Source organism: Netta rufina, assembly GCF_964035555.1.
Source record: "Netta rufina genome assembly, chromosome: 1".
NCBI classification, from domain to species: domain Eukaryota; kingdom Metazoa; phylum Chordata; class Aves; order Anseriformes; family Anatidae; genus Netta; species Netta rufina.
Window position 1 is genome coordinate 173,431,372 of NC_140123.1, and position 19,718 is coordinate 173,451,089.

At 39.7% G+C, this 19,718-nt stretch overlaps 1 protein-coding gene across 1 annotated transcript in view; it reads left to right on the plus strand.

Moving 5' to 3' along the window:
- Positions 1 to 708: 708 nt before the first annotated feature.
- The window catches only part of LRIG3 (leucine rich repeats and immunoglobulin like domains 3), a gene marked incomplete at both ends in the record, with an annotated part of 42,970 nt that continues 23,960 nt past the window's right edge, over positions 709 to 19,718 (plus strand). The window contains 3 exons of the mRNA XM_084287150.1: positions 709 to 911; positions 8,368 to 8,439; positions 8,665 to 8,739. Coding sequence (XP_084143276.1) covers positions 709 to 911; positions 8,368 to 8,439; positions 8,665 to 8,739 — 350 coding nt within the window. The remainder of the gene's footprint in view (positions 912 to 8,367; positions 8,440 to 8,664; positions 8,740 to 19,718) is intronic.

Here is a 19,718-nt window from a genome sequence, read left to right on the forward strand (position 1 = left end):
TCCCTGAACCTCTGGAGCTGGGATCCTGTGGGGAACATAATGGGCTTAATTACTGTGTCTGGACTAGCCGCGCAGGACCCGGAAGGCAGGAGTTAACCTCACCTCACCTTTTACATGCCAGTGACCCCAGCCTTGGCTGGGAACCTGCCGGGGCCTCCGGAGCAGCTCCGGGACCGCTCCGACCGGCGCTAAGCGGGCTCGCTGGGAATCCCGGGCGCAGCACGGCCTCGCCGCGCTCCCCCTCAGGCCCCGGGGCCCGCCGCGCTGCCAGGCCCGGCCCTCAGCCGCCTCCCGGGGCTGGAAGGGGGACCCGGGCACCCCCGGCGGGACCCGCCTGCCCCCGCCGCCCCGAGCCGGGGCGAGGCCGGGGGGCGGCCCGGGGCTGTTGCTGTCACACGGCAGGGGGAGGGGGCTGCGGGCGGGGCGGGCCGCGCCGCGCTCGGGGCTCCCCCGGCCGGGCGGAGGCGGGCTGAGGCGCTGCAAAGTTTGCCGAGTGGCTGGCGGCGCTGCGTGCCCCCCACTCCCCCCTTCTTCCCTTCACTTTTTTTTTTTTTTTTTTCTTCTTCTTTTTTTCTTCCTCCTCTCTACCCTCACCGCCTTCACCTCCCTCGGCGGCGGCTCCGGGGCATGCACCCTCGCTGAGAGGCTCTGTGTCAGCCGGGCTGCTCGACGGACGGGAGCAGCGCGGGCAGCGGCTCCGAGCCCGCCATGCCCCGCCGGCACCGCGCCGCGCCCGCCGCCCTCCTCCTTTTCCTCCTCCTCTTCCTCGCCCTCCTCCTGCCGCCGGTGCTGGGGGGCAGCCCCGCCGCCCGCTGCCCCGTGCCCTGCCGCTGCGCCGGGCACCTCGTCGCCTGCAGCCGCCTGGAGCTCAGCCGGGTGCCCGAGCGGCTGCCGCGGGGGGCGGTGCAGCTGTGAGTATGGGGGGCTCGGTACTTGGGGGGGGGGCACGTCCGCCATCTTCTGCCCCTCGGGGTGCCTCGGTCTGCGGCCGAGCAGGGCAGGGGGTCGGGGAGGGAAATGTCGGGTTTGCGGCCGAGCGGGGCGAGTGTGGGGAGGGAGGAGAGGGATGGAGGGAGGGCAGGAGGGGGCCGGCTGTCAGCGAGCTCCGGCCAGCCCGAGCCCTCCGCGCCCGGCCGGCGGCGCTCGCCTTGGCCCCCGTGAAGGAGGAGGGGAGCAAAGTTAAAGTTGTTCTAATGACTTTCTCTAGGAACGTGCAAAAATCGCCAAGTGAAATCGATTTCTGAGTCAGGAAATAAAAACCAAACTTTCATACTGGCCTAGGTTTTATTTGTGCAGCTCTTGGGCTTCGTTCACTGATGGTTTTGGTTTAAACAACTTTATTAGGGCAGGACCTCGCCAAGTTTGGTTCGGTGACACGGGTTTATGAAACTTACTAGCACGTAGTGAAATGCCATGTGTGGAAAACTTACCTGCAGTGACAAACTTTTATGGACAAAGCATAAATCATGAGAGCTTTCTAAAAGCTTGAAAAGTGCTGAGGGACTTCGCACATTTGTTTTTAATCTCTTGTCACTCTGGTATCTTCTATATTAGTCGAATTAATTTTCTATTACATTTCCAAAGCAGATCGAGATAAGGACTTTAAAGTAAACAGGAAGACTTTCAATTAGCTGTGGCTAATTCTGTTCAATTGCCTCGTCTGGAGGTCATGCTGCTTTACTCATGAAATGTGGATGGCTGTATTGACACCATATGGAACTGAACATACGAGTGACTCCAGGAGGTGAATGTTTCCATGAGCAGTGTAGGAAAGTGTGAGGGGAAAGAAACTTTTTTTTTTTTTTTTTTTTTCTTTTGGCTTATGTGATTGAAGTATATGAATCAAATACCGGATCTGCTTTACATTCAACAACTGGTTTTGCTTCTTATTAGATTTCATCCCTCCTGTTCTTTTGAACTATTTCAGTTACCTAACGTAACTGAAGTTAAACTGAAAACTGAAGTTTTCTGACTAAACTTAAGGTATTTTTGATGCTAAGCTAAGCTTCACTGCTGAATCTCATAGTTGAGCCTAGTTTAATGCTGCTAAGATAAAATTCAGATGTGATGGCCACTAAACAAAAAACAAATGGAAAAGTCACAGAACTTTCATTTGTAGAGCTGTTTTTAAAAGTATTTTGCATTAGCAGTAATTAAATTTGTCTATTCCACTTACTTTACCAAGAGACAATAAAACGCATTGCAGGGCTTTTTTGTTAGCACAGGGGAGGTTTTTCTAATTAGAATTCCCTTGGTAGTGTAAATTGTCCTTATGTAAGTTCACATTCCTTTAAAAGTGTGAGAAAATAAGTTCCACTTGTATAAATAAGCTTTGGTCTGTTGTAAGAAACCCCGCTGTGATTACTCATTGGACAGCTGTGTCACTTGGTCTTAAACTCACAGGAGTACATCTTTGTAGGTGTCACCAAGCCATGTGGTCTGGCTGCTTTTGTGTAAATATTTCTTTTGTTTGTGTCAAATGCCTTAGAAGTACCCTGCTCTTTCTTCTTTCCCCTCTTCTGAATAAGAGGACCAAGAGGAGTGTGGCGTTGCCTGTTACCTCCAGCTACTCAGCTGCTTGGAGCTTTGATTGCACAACATGTACAATTATAACGCTCTTCTTTTTTACATACGCAAAAAAGGTTTGAATAGCCTGTATTATTGTTGCAACAAACTATGCATTTACAAATTGTAAAAGACTGTTTATGAATTTTATTGGTATATGGTGACTGTGTTTTCCATGGGAGTCCGTAGCATTTATAGCCAAAGGCTAGTACTTTAATTGCATTATTTCCAATACTCTTTAGAAAACAACTCTTACACCACTCTTTCAGCCGACAAGGTGAAAACTCTTGTGTTTGAGTAGGGAAAGCTCTTGTGCTTGTGAAGGTGTAGGCCCATGTTGGACTTAACACCTTCCTCTGACCAGCTGTCTACACACCCAGGCAGAAAGGACATCTGATGAAGTTGGCTTTTGAAGCTCTGTTTCAGTCTCCACTTCCTTTTGTATTCATAACCTCTGGTGAAATAAACCAAGAGTTTATGATGTGGAAAATGCTGTGTGACATTCTAGTGGGCGAAGGGGGAAATCAGGAGATAAACCTGAATACTGAGTTATGTTCCCCCTTTTTGTAGCAAATGTGAGGCTAGTGCTTTGTACGTAAAAGGCTTTATGAAATGGGGTGTAAACAGGGTATAATTGCCAGCTTTGCTGTGACTTTAGCCATAAATACCATCTTTTCTAATGCTGCCTTCACAGATGATAACAATCCACAGATAAATATTTATAGTGACTTCGTGTACAAATGGTTTTAAAGTCAGATTTCAATTTACTTCTACTATGTGTGTCCTGAGATGGAGAGAACGTTTTGCTGCGTTAGAGCTGCTGATGTTTCATAGCCAGAAGTGGAGGGAGGAAGAGAGTTTGAACACTGGCCAGTGTCCTCAATGTTTGCAAATTCTCAGAGGCATTGTCGTGTATGCCTTGCCAGGTTCACCTAGGAATGCTAAAAACTGTCAGCAAGACAGAAGGGAAAATCTAAAAGATGGCTTTCACTTGTGTTTGTATTACATCTTTAGTATTTACATTTTATAAATCCTCTAGTTCTTTACCAGAATTGCCAGAAAAAAGGGCCGTATGGTTTTCACAGCTGTTTTTCAATATTTTCCAGACTAAAACTTGAACATAGCAAGCTGATTTATGAGTCACTTTGGATCAGTGTCTTAAAACAGCTACAGCCTGGCTTTTTGTTTTTCAGCTTTCCTGATTTCTGCTGAATTAGCAGCTCTATAGGCCCCAGTGGGACTGATTAAGAAGCTGTTGCTGGATTTGCATTTTAAAATTTGACTTGGGGCTCAGGTTTCGGAGTTCTCTAAGGAAGAAGATGATAATTGTAACTAAGTGTTGTAAATTAAGTTAGAGTCTAAAAGTTATATTTATAAAATGTGTGAAGAAACTCTCACCCTCTCCCTTTATGCATTAGGCCTTCCTTTCATTTTTTTATCATATAAAGATTGATGTTCAGAGTTATGTTTTAGTTTTTGAATGCAGAAGCTGAGTTATGAAAGGTGTTCATATGAAAGGAATGGTGTATAGAAAATATTTTCTTTCATAAAACAGGTTCTTAAAGGGCCTCAAACTGTGGCATTCTTTTTAAAGTAGGTACAATCCCTTAAAAACTTGATCGCTTTCATTAGAATCTGAGGTGAAGAACAGGCATATATATTTTTTATTGTTATAAAGAATTTCTTAATAAAAATATAGTTTCTGAGGGTATTCACTATTACATCTGTAATGGCTTTTGAAATTCTAGAAGTAGAAGAAATCACAGAGGAGATTATCTCCTCACTTGTAATGTGGTTTCAACAGACAAGGAAAATTCAGAAATGGAAAATGCGTGGTAATAATCTTAGTACTTTGTCAGTGTTCATTTCTAAGCAAGGGAAAATACTGATTCATTTTCAAATCTTTTCCTTGTATGTGTTTGAAGGCACATGGAGAAATGCATTGAATTGAAATGCTCTTGTAGCTCTGGACAGGGATGCTAGAGTTTTATATCTTAAAATGCCTCATATCCATTGCTTTTAAGTCTCAGAAACTTCTTTAGGCTTGAGTTTCACTTACAATACGTGTCTTTTACTAATGTTCTAACTCTTGGTTCACTTTCAGGCTTTCTGATTTAACTTACAAATGTAACTTGTAAGGCTTTTTTTTTTTTTTCTTGAAGCTTCTATGTCAGCAGTACTGAAATAATATTTACAAAAATAAATCCAATGCATCCTTTATCCAACAATTGGTAGACAAACATGTATACAGCTATGTGAAACATGCAGTTCAGTATTGTCTGGAGTTTGTTGTTACAGTTCTGCTTCGGCTTTTTTTTTTTTTTTTTTTTTAGGTGCAGTTTGTGTTTGACAACCTGTTGTGAGTAAACCAGGAATAAGGAATTTGTATGGATGTGTTTTTTAAAGTAGGTGCTATATGGAAAATCTGAGAGTGTTAAAATCTTTAGTGTTAAAAGACAAACACGAAAGAATAGTTTGAAACCTAGTGCAAGTTGTTACGCTCACGGTTGCCTTGATAGACTCCAGATGGATGTGAGCTTGAGCTATGAGTGAAAGTGTCTGGCTCCAGTGTGGTGATCATGCACAGCAGTGGTTGTAATTGCAGGATTTTTATAGTTTAAGGACTCTGCCAGATTTTTTTTTCTTTTTTTTTTAAACATGTTATAACTCCAGCAGAACAAATCTACTCACGTCTGTTACTGTCTGGTGGGTCCTTTAGGCAAACATGTTTTAAATAAACCTTTTGCAGGGTTTTTGGATGAAATGAAGAAATGCAGGTTTTTAGCACTAACGTTGAAAGCTCTTTGTTGAAATAATTACTGATTCTGAAGTCTTGTCTAAAGTATGAAGAGCAGTAACAAATTAGGCACTAACAGCCATGGCTTCACTAAATTTTGGCTGTTTATTTGCATAGTTCTTATAATCCCTACAGGCTAAAGCCAAATACCGAGTGAAGTTGAAGGGTAAAAATCGTCTCTACTCTGTCTGCTTTAAAGGAACAAGTTAGATTCCCATTGCTGTTACAACCTAGATCTTTTGTAACAGCGTATTTTTTCAGTATTTACATTTCAGGAGGCAGTAGGAGAATATCAAACCTGTACAGCTGATGTCTTCAAATGTTAAACAAACGGATTTTTCTCAAGTCTATGGCCAGACAAATGTTTGCACTAGACTTTTAAGCAGTGAAAGATGCAGTCCTCTAACTCAAGTGTGGTTAACCTCATTTACAGGAGAACTCAAAATCATAGTGATGAAACTAACATTTGTGGCTTTTTTTGAAAACGTTAACACTGTATTGGTTTTCCATTTTTTTAAAGAGGAAAATCTTGAGGGTTTTAGACACCTGGAAGAAGACACAGGTGTATTTTAGGTGTGGGAGTCCAGAGCTGCATCTCAGAAGGCATCCTTCCGTGGCCACCTGAATGTGGTGAAGGGTGTGCCTCTTCTCTAGGTGGCTCCCCCTGGCACCTGCCCAGCTTTTTTTGTGCTGAAAAACGCCTTACACACCTGCAGCTCTGCCCTGTGTGCATTCTTGAAGTGCCCCAGCTGGGGAAAGGTGGCGTTCATCTCCTCCCTGTGCCCGACAGAGCCAGGCTGGGGCAGCTGCGCCCTGGCTCCCTGGGCCTGATCCATTGCTGCAGTGAGTGGCTGAGTGCTGGGGTACCCTTGGTAATGTGTGCATGTGGCTGGGATGGTTTGTAATGCTGGTGGTTGTTGAGTTTTATTATTATTTAACTTAGACTGGTTTAAAAAGGGGGAGGGATGGGTGGCATTGCCTATCCTTTGCTAACTTGGGAAGTGGGTGACCCGAGTCCTCCCTCATGTGGGGGTCTCAGTGGGCAGTCGCTGAGCCTCCTGCCAAGGCTGTGCTGGTGCCGTAGGTGAGGACTGGGGCAGGTGGCTGGCTGCCTGCGTCCTGGGCATAGTAGGGAAGATGCTGCTAGAGTCCTGTAAAGCAGATACCTAGTCCTGGCAATACTGGAAAAGTACTGTGTAAAGCACCAAACGGGGGAGGCTAAAGCACGATTTTGCTGTTTCCCTGCGCTGTTTAAGAAGCCTAAGTACCTGGCTGGGTCTCAGTGTTACATCTGTGTCCAAGGACCTGTGGTGGTGGGTGATGAGAAACTAGTTCTGTAGATCCACAGTTGCTCAGGGCTTAGTCGTATAGCAGAGTAACACACAGACTGCAAAGCTGGCTTGGTTTAAACCAGTTCTGATCCATGTGCGGCATGGTTATGCTGGTTATCAGGTATCATCACTTCCAAGACTGTAGATGAAGAATAGGCATGTTTGTGACAGTCACAGACTTGCGCTTGGCACTCTCAGCATAGGCGACCATGTACTGAATTGTGTTCTCCAGAAAAAGTGTGGGACTATGGGAGTTTCCCCAAGAATCAAATGGAAATGTGCTTCACTTCTGCATGGCCTGATGAGGCCCTGTCTTGGTGTTGGCCTAGGCATTGGCTTCCAGACCCTTCTAGTGATGCTCGGCACCCTCGTTTCCAAGCCACTTTCAGCTTTTATCACAACCAGGCGCGTTGCTGAGTGCTCCAGATTTCAGTGCTCAATTAGCACAGGGAAAAAGTGTGCAGATGCAATTCTTTGGGGGTCTCACCGAAGTGAGGTTAAGAACTCCTTCAGAATAGTGGAACTTTTGTTTCCTGGCTTGTGTTAAAAATTGAGTGTTAGGATGTACAGCAAGCACTTTGCAGACAGCGCTGTCAGTGCAGATAAGGTAATGACAGGTTGTAGTATGGGAGCAGGAACTTGCAGGTTGTGGGAATGGATGACTAAAAAGAGGAAGGTCTTCAAGCAGGGCTAGCTGTGGTAACGTGGCCAGATGTAAATCTGTACTGCTTGCGCGGATCTCTATAGACTTGCAAGTTTGAATTTCTGTAGTTAACTTCTCTGTCTTCTACTGTATAGCCATTTTTTTTTTTCCTGTGATGTTCCCAGTACTTCCGAGACCACAGCAAATGTTTCTTAGGACTGTGCTTCATGATGGCTTTCAAATGGTCAAGAGGCCATATGGTGAAGATACACAGTGTCTGTAGGGAAGGTAATGCCCTGACAATGGTCAAGAAGGTGTGTTGCACTCTTAGTACCCTAGCCTGTTTCACAGCAAACTGTTGTTGGCAAAGGTTCTAACATGGGCTCTCATAAACTGCATCAATTTGTATTTTGGGATCTTCAGTGGGGAGTGGCACAAGCCGAGAGCTTCAAGGGCAAGTAAGGCAATGATAATGTGAATAGTGCACAGACACCTTAAAATTCAAGATGAAGTTAGGCCTTCCTGTATATATTTTCTTGTTTAAGGTACTGAAGATTTGTGAGTTGCTTTGCAGAAGCAAGTGAGAAGAGCAGATGGTGCAAGTGTAATAATTGACTCAAGGCTGAAATGGCAATGAGTCTTTACGAATTTTCCTTGTAGCCAACAGGTTGCTTTAGCCAGATACTTTGCCTGGAAGAGAGTTTTTTTTTTGATGTGTATAAGTCAACATTTTGAGGTGTTTTTTCATGCTTCTTCAGTACATAAACATGCAGGCGCACACAAAACACAAAATGAGCAGTTCTTTTAAAAGGTTCAGGAAATTCTTTGACACTGTCAGCAGTGATCAAACTGTTAGCACTTATATACCTTGTAAATTTAAATGTGTTTCTATTCTAGTTCTACTAATATAAAACAAATAACTTTTTATGTACTTGGAAATGAATGATAACATATTTTTGATTGTTATTGTCTTGCTATATGCAATATTTTATGGCAAAACTGACAGGTTGTTTATTTTTGTAACCTCATAGGGACTTAAGTCACAACAAATTATCTTCAATCAAGACCAGTTTCTTGGATCACCTCCATAGTCTTCGGGAAGTGTAAGTCAATTTGTCTTAGTTTAAAAAAATGGTTTGTATATGTTAATTGTATCACTGGGATATCAGTAACTTGGGATAATAGGTTGACAATTATGCTCTGATATTTTACATTAAGTGAAACTGGAATTAATTTCAAACTTTGCGTTGACACCAGCAATTTAATAAATCCAATGTATATACTTCTGATTTACGTTAAAGCTAACTCACTTTTTTTAATATTAATAGGAAGTTGAACAACAATGAACTGGAGATGATTCCAAATCTGGGGCCAGTATCTGCAAATATAACTCTTCTGTCTTTGTAAGTAGATCTCGCTCTTGTCCCTATGTAGTGGAACTAACTCTCTAGGGTTAGTGGAAATACGTGCATTGCAGAGATTAAAGTAAAATAATTGGAAATAGAGCGGCTTGTGGTTAGGAAGTTGATTATGTCATATTATTTAGCAGGTTGTTTAAAATGTGTATAATTGAGCTTAATCCTTGTAGTTTTTATGCTTCCCTCAGATACAAAGACTGCATTAGAATAAATTTATGTTGTGGTAGTGCCCAGAAGCCTCAGCCCTGTTGTGCTAGGCACTGAACAAACATTAGTAAATGTTACGTAAACTCATACAGTGCAGACTTTAATAATAGAGTGTAACTCTTGTTTTACACATCTTGGCTGAAATCCCAGTTGCGTTAAATCATGGCAGAAATCTATTAATTTCAGTGGGCAGTGTGGGGAAATCCCCTTGACACGCAGCTTTAGGACAAATACCTAGGTTAGAAGATGTTGTGTCAATATCTTTAAAATGTCCTTCTGTGACCATTCTTATGTGTGGCATAAAATTTTTCCAGCTGTGGTTAATACATATGGTTGTGACACAATTATGTACACATTCATTGCTTTGTTTGAAAAAAATAATAGGTTGCCTGATGTGGTATCTATAATACAGGCATAAAATTGTAAAAGGTGTATAGGACCCCAAACCAAATTTCGTGATTTTTAGAAGAAATCTTATTCCTGAGCATTTCACCTGAAATAAGTTATTTTTTTTTCTTGTGTTCTAATTTCTCCAAAATGTTGAGGATAATGCTTTTAAAAAAAAAAAAAAAATAAATGTTTGTATCCTACTGTTAGGTGGAGAAAAAAAGCTAACATGTTTTCTTGTGTGGGGTTTGAGTTTTATCAATGGGAATCTAAAGTGTTTAAGCCTGGTAATATGTAGCCCTCTGGCTAAATCCCACTCATGAATACAAATTGCAAGTTACCTTTTTTGAAGAAGCCTGAAGGGTTAAAACAATACAGTAAACTTCAGAAAGCTGTTCAGCTAATTAAATTGATCACTATTCAATTGCTTACATCTGGTGATTTATAGGGGTTTGTTTTTACTCTAGGCCCAGGTCAGCTAAGTCAGCTGGTGCAGCCGCTGTGTCTGGACTGCTCTGTTTGAATAAGAACTAAGTGACATTTGATACTGATGTGGTTTCTTACAGATCAGAATCAGAAAAGAGTGAAAGAAAAAGCAGATGGTGTCTGACAAATAACTATTGAATTTAAGCGTATCATCTATTTCAATTTTGCATTAGTGTTGGCATTATTTTTACACTGGCATAGCATTCTGTAGTTTAAGCATTTCATTGATATAAAGAATGTATTCCTGTTCATTTTTTTGCCTTGTTAAGGTTCTTTATACCACAAGGTTGGAAATATTAACTTAATAAAGTTTTATACCGTCTTGCCTTATTTGTGATGAATACAAACTTGAGAATTTGTCTTAACATCACCTCTAGTCCTTTTCATGGAAACTTAACTAGTTTAGATGAACCTAAAATCATCCTTCTGCAGCTGTGCAAAGATTCTTGTTTTCCTTTGAGAGAATGAAAATCAGTCGCTGCTGGATTGGTTGTTCCATATCCATAGGTTACTAGCTTGGTTCTTTTGCACAGGTGGTAAAACATGGAAAAAAAAAAACTTTACTAGATCTGTTTTCTGTACTGTGACACATTCGGGGGGGGGGGGGGGGAAGGTTCTAAAAGTTGTTTTCATACAACCAGTGTGGTTAAAGTTGGTCTGGTTGGGTGATAGCTTGTTCTTATTCAAATTTCAATTACTTCTGTATGGTTTTGGGAGATTACTGAATATAGGTATGCCCAAACTCAGATTTAATACTAATTGTATGACCACTGTAAAGATTCATTGAGATTAAGTACTTAAAGAACTATTTCAACCACATTAAAGTTTTACATTGGCTAACAATTGTCAGTATGTAATAGTTAAAAACAATTGCTTATTCTTTCTACATAATTTGCATATGGCATGGATAATTAGAGTGGTATTACATTGTTCCAAAAACAAAGCATTTTGTTCCTTTAGCAAAGGTTTATTTTTCAAACTTCTTACAGGTTAAAAATTATAAGGCTTCACATCTTTATACAGAAATTTTACAAAAAAAGGATATAAGTAAATAAGAATAAATAGTCAGCAGTTGTCTGGCAAAAAAAAAAAAAATCTGTAATAAACCAGTTTCGTAAATCTGCAGATATTTCTATCTAATGATAGTTTTTTTTAAGAGGTAAAAAAATGTATTCGGTTATTGGAGGGGTTGTATCAAACTGAGTTAATATGATACTTATGTCAAGCGAAGGAAACGCATATGGAACAATTAGAATATAATTTTTATGCTCTTCAAAGAATAACTGCTTGAAATACACTTCCGATGACTTTCTGCAGTTTTCAACTTTAAAAATCAAAGGAGCTTATGGAACCTTTCCAAAACAAACCACTGTTTCTTTGTTGAGTCTTTGTTCCTGCTTCACATAGGAGTGGAAAAGAGGTGGTTAGTCTTCTGAAACTTGATTTGGTTATGTTTCTTATAAGATACGTATAAGTCCATTCATTACTGTCAGTGAAAAGCCAGCTCTTTCTTCCAAGGTCTCCTCAAGAAATGCTGTGAAAATGGTGCCCTCCTTTCTGGCCAAAATCTTTACTGGTCAAGAAACTTTCTTCTGTGAAGTGGATAAAATTATTCAAAGTACTTGTCAACTCAGCAGTGGAGACTTAATTTTACCTGTTCTGCGAGATTTTTTTTGCCTTGCAAAAGGAATTGCACTGATAGTATGTCTACAGTGAATGATACTGCAGGTATCTGGGTACCGTACTGAATGTCTGAATTCTTTTAGCAGTATAAACAAGCATGGGTGGATTATCATGTTAGTGTAGTTTCTATTTCTGGAGCTACCTCACTTCTAGCTATCTAATTGATATTTATCTAGCTTAGATATTTTCATACTGCTGAATTATGCAGGGTAAACATACCTGGAGCAATAGATGTTCCCAGTCTCATGGTCAAAGTCTGTTGGTAATATTAAACATCGATGCCAACTTCTTGTTTTGTATGGATGCCAACAGAGTTGAATACCATGGGAGAGAAAGGTATTGGGCCCGCACACCCCCACCGCTTCCCTGGAAAGACTATATGTCTGTGTGAAGGAATATACAAGCAAATGCAGGTAGGCTCATTATATGGCTGGAGATGCATCTAACATGCTCATTGCATAGATAAAATGTGATGAATATGTATCATATCAGACTACATAGGAGAGCTGCTGAGCCTTCTGGGAATCTGGAAACTCCTATGAACTAAATGGGTGGTACTTTGAGCTAAATCTGTTCTGAAGGCCTTTGGCTGTGAAGCTGTCATGGTTTCCCTGCCATTAATAGATGAAATACCTGCTGGACAGAGCAAAGAGTAGGACTTATCTTCCCTATCCTAAATTCCTGAGAGTTCAACACGGTAAGGATGAGTTGGGAACTGTAGATCCTCTTCAGAATGAATGGAGAAAACTGTTCTTCCTGAAGTCTTTTCTGAGTTCAGATGACTTGCCCACTAAAGCCCATCCAGGTACCTACTTCAAACTACTTTTTAGGTGTCTGAAATTAGGTTCCTTTTGAAATGTCTGGCAAATGTACTTGGGCATTGCCTGTTTTACAGTGATTGTTAGTTGTAAAAGTTTGATAATATCCTTCAGCATGATTGACCATTTAAGTCAATTATTTGAAACTGTAATGTCAAGCTTTCTTTCTGCCTAGACACACAGTCTTTCACTATCTTCTGGGAGAGAAGGCAGAAAGAGAGAAGTTGAGGCATTCGATTCCAGGGACTTCCAGCTCACCAGTCAGAACAGTAGCTGTAGCAGGCAGCCAGGTCACTCCAAGTGCTGGTCAACATCAGGTTTTGGAGGGAATACTAGATTTGCTAACTGATTACCACAAATATAGAGAGTATGGATGCCATCCACAGTAATGTAGCTGTATTAATGTAGCCATATTTACCTATAGAACCTGAAATAAGTTAGATGTTTCCTAACTTGTATTCCTGAAGTGCTTTTGAAATTGGTTAAATCGATGTAGAAATTGCTTTGAATCATAGAATGTCTTGGGTTAGAAGGGACCTTAAAGATCATCTAGTTCCAACCCCCCTGCCGCAGGCAGGGAGTCAGGTTAGAAAATTCTTTACTTAGGGGAGAATGAATGAGTTATTCTCCATTATTTCTGGATAAGTGGATCTCTTCAGTGCCCATTTCTCTACCAGACACAGATTTTCTAGTTCTAGGAAAACAAGCAAAACTCTCAAATTGTTTCCCATTCTAATGGTATTCCTTATTAGATATACTAATTCTGTCCTGTTGATCATGAAAACCTGCTAGAATCCATGATATTGATACATGGGAAGAAAACCTTGCCTATTAGGTCTTTCACTGCTGTAAAGTTTTGAACCTAGTTTGAATCCGGATTCTTTATATTTGTACTCTGAAGAGTGGAAGTGATTTTTTTAATTTTTTTTTTTTTTTTTACACTTCAGATGTCCATTATATGTACTGGTATAAAGGTAGTATATACTAAAATCAAGTATGTTTCAGCACGATTGCTTTGGTTGTAAGCTAGTAATGTTCAAAAGACTTACCAGAACTTTTCCATAGTGTCTCTGTAGTATAGATAAGCTCTTTAATGGTTTCCTAGAGGGAAAAACAAACAAACAAACAAAAAAACATGCTAGCACACAGGATCTGAGCTTACTGCAGTAGACTTGATGCCTTCTCAAAGTACTAAGAAGTCTTGGTTCCACTTTTGGGAAGAGATACTTAACCCACATAAGTAAAACAAACAAATGTTGTTTGAGTGTGACTTTTTTATGCTTTGATTAATTTGAAATAGGTAATGCTGTTACTATATACCAGAATCAAGGTATGATCATACAAGACTGAGGCTTTGTTCAGTGTTGTCATTTTTGTGTATGCATGCGTAAGCATAACGTATGTGATACGAAAAAGGCCTGTGGGTCTAGTATATGTTTTCATGGTGTGTTAAGAGCTCAAGAAATGATTTGGTTTAATAAAAGATTACTTAGAATTAAATTGGGTTACACTCACAATAATTGGGAACCTCCCAACAGTCAGTGATGAAGGGCATTTAAAGATGCTTCGGGTTGCGCTTTAACCTAAGGGCAAAGCGGTGCAACTAAAGCTGAAGAAATTAATTGAAACTGAGTAATATAAGTGCACCATCCTTATATGAAAATCCTGTATGGCATTTAACTACCAACTATCATTTGTCTGCAGAGTCTACTTCAGTTAATATCTTTTGAAAATTGTAAACTCATGCTCTTTCATATGTAGAACTTAAATAAATAAATAAATAAATTGTGAACATCATCCAGCATCGTCAGTGTACTGTATTTTGAGTGATTTAGAAAATGGAAGGCAGCAGTCAGTGACTTCGGAGAGATGGAACAACTTCATGTATTAGAGTATTCTGCCTCCCCAAATAAATTTTATTGTTCTTATCAAAATATAAGAACTGTAACTAATATTATAAAAAAAAAAAAAAAAAGTTTCTTATTACCTACACCCAGGTTATGCTGTACAATAATCATCTCAGCAACAGGGACTTGAAAAGACATACATGCCAAAGTCTCTATTGTGTTGTCCATGGCTGTGCGGTGCTTAGCTGCCAGCCAGGTTAAATGACAACATGTATATAGGGAAATTCTAACATTAGGCTAGCATTAAATGAAGTGCTTTAAATAATTAAGAGATTTTCCATCTTGATGAATAGATTTTTTTTGATTTAAAAGCACTAATATATGTGGAACAGGTGATCTAGATAGAAGTGTTCCTGTAGCTGATGTTTTAAAAAATGATCATGTTAATCTAGAACACACATAGTCAGTTTTAGTAAGCCAGAGTGGAAAATACGAAGTTCATGACGCAGAACAAAGGAGCAATGATTCAACAGTATTTTTCAAGTTTTACATTCTTACTTAGTAAGAGGCATATAGAATATGCAACACTGTAGATTTTTATTTTTTTTCCTACCTGGGAGGGTTCTTCAAACCCATCTGCACAGGAAGCCTTTAGGGCAGTTGAAACAAGGAACCACATGGCTGTTCAGTTTATCTAAGATGATAAAGAACATCGACAGTATCTTGAAATGTGAGGTTTCTTGAAACGTGTACACTTGTCTGTTAGCTGCTAGATTGAATCCATGGGTTGGTTTTTAGTAGACTTTCGACAGCATTCAGTTTGTAACATCTTTTTGTTGATATATGCTGAGTTTAAATGCTTTGAAGACACATGAAGTCGCATCCTGGATGCTTAAAAAGTAAATGAAAAAAAAAATGTCCAGGAGATAAAATGGGCGAAAAGAACTAGGAAGTAAATAGTCAGTTAACTGTAGGGCATCTCAATTTTTCATAGTAAGCAGTTGTTCTAACTTAAATGTAGTTTTCTGGTGAGCCACTCTAAAATGACTAATTATTCAATTTTTAATTTCAGGCCTTTGCTGTTCAAGGAGTACTTCTGAAAAGCAAAGTTAAAAGTCACTTGCTATATTGAAAAAGTGCCAGGTCCTCATCTTTACAGGGAAAATAAAGCAGCAAAGTTATCTAAGTCAAGAACAAAGGTTTGGAGGAAAAAAAAAAAAAGTTTAAAAAAAAAGTTTAAAAAAAAAGTTTAAAAAAAAAAAAAAGGCAAAACAAACAAAAAGTAACAGGGAATGCCTAAAAAGTTTTTTCAGGTGCAGACTGGTATTTGCTCTGAAAGGCTGGTTCTGCTTGTTGCTCACCTAATCTGTGCAGAGGCCGTGGTGAACTTACTGGAGAAGATCTGCAAGTTTAATATACTAGGTTGCATAAGCAAGCTGTGAAGTTTTAAAGCTATATTATCTGAATAACCTAGCTTTATCTCTGTGTCTTACTATATTAGCTTCTTCCCTTTATCTTGCTTAGTTGCTCATTAATCATGATTTCAGTCATCAGTAAAATTTCCTCTGTGGACAGCGCGCTTTGCTCCACTTAAAACACAGTTGTTCCCTGAGATTGGTAAAGCCTTATGCTTTCAGGCAGTGGAGGCAGAGCTAACTTCATTGTGTTACAAATCTTTACTCTGTGTAGTTTATGGTATTGCAATGTCAGGTTCTTATAAGTAATAAAAATGGGAGTGTTCCATACCACTTAACTCAGATATGTAGTCTGAAAAAAGGTGTTTTTTTTTTTTTTTCCACTCTTACATGTTAACTAAACTAACTCTTTTAAGTTGGAAGTGGCTTCTCAGATCTTTGCTAAATAAGATGGCGAACTATGATGAAAGATCTGTAAATTCGTCTGTATTTTTGGCATCTTCGTGTTTTCTTCCACTCTTTTTACCATGAGAAGAGGGTGTTGCACCCACTTTTTTTTTTGGAGGAGCAGTACATGAACATGTACTGATCACTGTTTTTCATTCTTAATATGTGTGCTATCTCATCCTAGTTTGATTAATTGACATGCAGCAAAAATACCTATCTAATTTTATGCACAAATGTACTTACAGGAAAAAAGTGGTGATTAATCCTTTGTTCTATTTAGTAGTAGTCTTATTTTAATCATAGAATCGTAAAGATTAGAAAAGACCTTCAAGATCATTTGGTCCAACCATCATCCTACTAGCAATGTCACCCACTAATCCACGTCCCTAAGCACCATGTCCAACCTTTCCTTAAACATCCTCAGTGACGGTGACTCCACCACTTCCCTGGGTAATATTGTTTGCCCTTTTCTGTTTAAAATAGGGAAATGTATATCTAAATATTGACATTCCAGATCATGCTTCATACAGTCATCTTGAGAAGTAGAATTGAATTAGTTGAAGCAAACATGTAAAATAGTTTATACATCTGCTAAACTGCCGATGTGGAAATAAGAGTGATAATTTTCATTGTTTGGCAGTATCTCAGTGAGGAAAGCTTTTGTAAAGTGCCTTCAGTAAAGACATATTTTTTCATAGCCCTTGTTTGCAGGATTATTTGGAATAAGAATAGGAATGACAAATCAGACTGCCATCTTGCAGTAGGCTGAGAAAAGCACTGTATGTGGAATTCAGAAGAACGCTATCTTAGTTCATATTTAGAAAGCTGCAGTCACAAGAAAGAAGGTTAGATGCAAGTCTTGAAAATGAAAGCTTGCATTCAGTAGGAGTGGATGCCTTTCCCTTCTATGCTTGCCAGAGAAAGTGGTATTGTGTGTTTATAAATCTAGCATACTGAACTGAAGTCTGGCTCCCAATATTAAGAAAATTTTGGTCAAATATTTTACAGCCTTGTCATCTCTTCAGTTACCACTTTATTATGGGAAAGATTAAGATTTGGATGCTGCCTGGAAGAGTTTGTTTTGAAGAAGGATTGAAAAAAGGGATAGAGGAATGCCAGACTGGGCTTCAGGCATAAGGCAACTTGGAGGAAGTCCCAAAAATGAGAGTGGTGGTAAACCATGTGTGACTTGGGCTGAAGTTGTGAGCAAAAAGCTAGAGCAAAGAAACTTACTGGAATTAGTTTTTGCAGTCTTTGACATTTGGTGTGGAGACTAAGAGGAGGTAAATGAAAGAATTTGAAAGGGAACCTGCCTTAGTCAGACCTGCAGACATGGAAACTAGATTTTTATGACAGCAATTAGATTGAATGATGGGAAAGGGAAGAAGTATCTAGAAACTCAGAGTTTGTTGTAGCAGAAATATAAAGTAGTGAGAGCCTAGACAAATGCTTTTGCAATGAGAATGGAAAAGAATGCAAATTCTATGAGCTATTTGCAGTGGAAAAACTGGCATGATTTTCTGAGAAACACTGTTAAAGAAAAAGATGAATTAAAAAGAATAATGGATCAGAAAAACAGAGAGCACTATTCTCATGGGACAAAATGGAAGAATGGCAGGAAATTTTACCATTAAAAGTTGGAATGAACTGAGATGCCAAGTACTGGGTTTATAGCATAGAGATGTGGTAGACGGTTATTGCAAGGAAGAGTGGTATGTGGTGACTCAGTGCCTTGAGTGAAATAGAAGTGGACAAGGAGAAGATCCCTCAACAGTTGAGATTTGGAGTGGACCTAGAAGGGCGGCCAGTCTGAAGTGCCTAGTCTTCAGTGCACTCTAGGAAAGGGAGAATAGTCTCTGAAAGTAAAGGATAGATGGTTTTACTTAATGAGTCCATAAATCAGATCAAGAATGTGGTTTATAACATTGGAGGGTGTTACACTGGGTTTAATCTAGGTCATACTTAGAGTTCTGTAAGATTTTAGCATTAATAAACAATCATGGAGTGCAGCGAGTCTGCAATGGGTTATTTCTATTGTCAGCTCCTGCTGAAATGGCTGTGTTTTCATTGCTTTTGTTTACCTTCATTAAAATAAAGTGATGAGCTTATGCATTCATTTAGCTATCACATGCTAGGTAACATGGTTATTTTGGAAAGGCCAAGAAGTGGAATGGGAAGAGGCCAGGGTATCAAGAGAAGAGTTTGGAAGGAAACTTACATTATGTACTGATATTATGACTGGAATCAGGAGAGAATTGTTGTAAAGTATCAAGTGTTTGGAAGTTTGTATTTGACTCTGTTTTCTTTTTGATGATGAAATCATCTCTGAATCCTGGAGTAGTTTTATTCTGCATCTTTCTCTACACCTTTTCTCAGTTTGTGTGGTTTCATAATTCCCAAGGTTTGGACAAGGAATTGATAGGCTGTAGTCTTCTGAGTTTTGGTTTTATACTATAAAGCTACGACTATATATCAAAAAGCACAAAAAATAAAACCAGAGACTTGCTGACATCTGGCCTGAAAGAACAATAACAGACAAGGAATGCGGAAAGAACGAGGCCTTCAGAAGAAAGACCTGCTTGCTTCAAGGAACATGTGGAGCCTGTGTGTCAACCGGGCAGCAGACTTGTAGACTTACAAGTAGGACTGGAAGTGAGCCAGCTCCTGGCTCTATTTCTGGCACTATCATCTCAGAAATATTTCATGTGAAACCTTTTTTTTCACCATATATAACTGTTGCAAAGATTTTAAAAACTGGAGGGTCTTAATTCAATACAATTAATTGGATGTCTGGTGATGAGAAGTTTGTAGTCCTATTCATTCACATCTGGGAATTTTTGTAAGGGGAGTGTTAAGCTTGAAATTGCAACTACAATATTTTAAGATATGCAATTGTTCATTAAGTTCTGTCTAATTTTAGTAGTCAACTGTGTAGAAATCCGTGGAAAAATGTAATCTTTTTTCTCTCTTTTAGGGGAGTTATTATAGAGACTTTTTTTGTGGTATGCGTTCCTTAAAGTTTTCTAACCTCATTCTAAAAGCCACAAAACATGAGTCTTCCAACACTTTCTAAGGAAATTTATTACAATCTTGATCTTTCATCTTTACAAGATGAAGTAATAGAAGATTATTTCTTATCTTTTGGTTAAATTTTCTTCTCGTTGTCTTCACATCATTGTTTCTTGTGAGAGCTCCAAAAGTCTGGAGGAGTTTGGGGGGAGGGGGGAGGGGAAGTTCAAGAAGCAATAGTTGTATGACAGCAGTTGTATGACACCACTGGGTGAACAGAAGGAAGACAGGTTGGAGCAACCACAAAGATTTAAAGAAATATGAAAAAGGAGGCTTTGTGCTGCAGCGTAATGGAGACCACCCTGTACGTGCTCGGATGTGGACAGTCATGTCTGCTTTGCCTGTGCTGACATGGCTGCCTCCAAGCCAGCTCTAATCTGGAGGCTGTGTAAACACAAGATCATCGAACTAAACATCTATGAACCCCAGCATCTTGGCTTCAGCAATGCTCAGAAAGACATATCTGGCCCTAGCAGAACATTTTTTTTTTTCTCCTTACAGATACTCATAGTCTTTAACAAGAGACTCCAGCATGATTGCATTTGCATGTTCCTAAGACAAATTTAATATATCGTTTCAGCCAGGGGTTAGTTGGGGGACTGGAG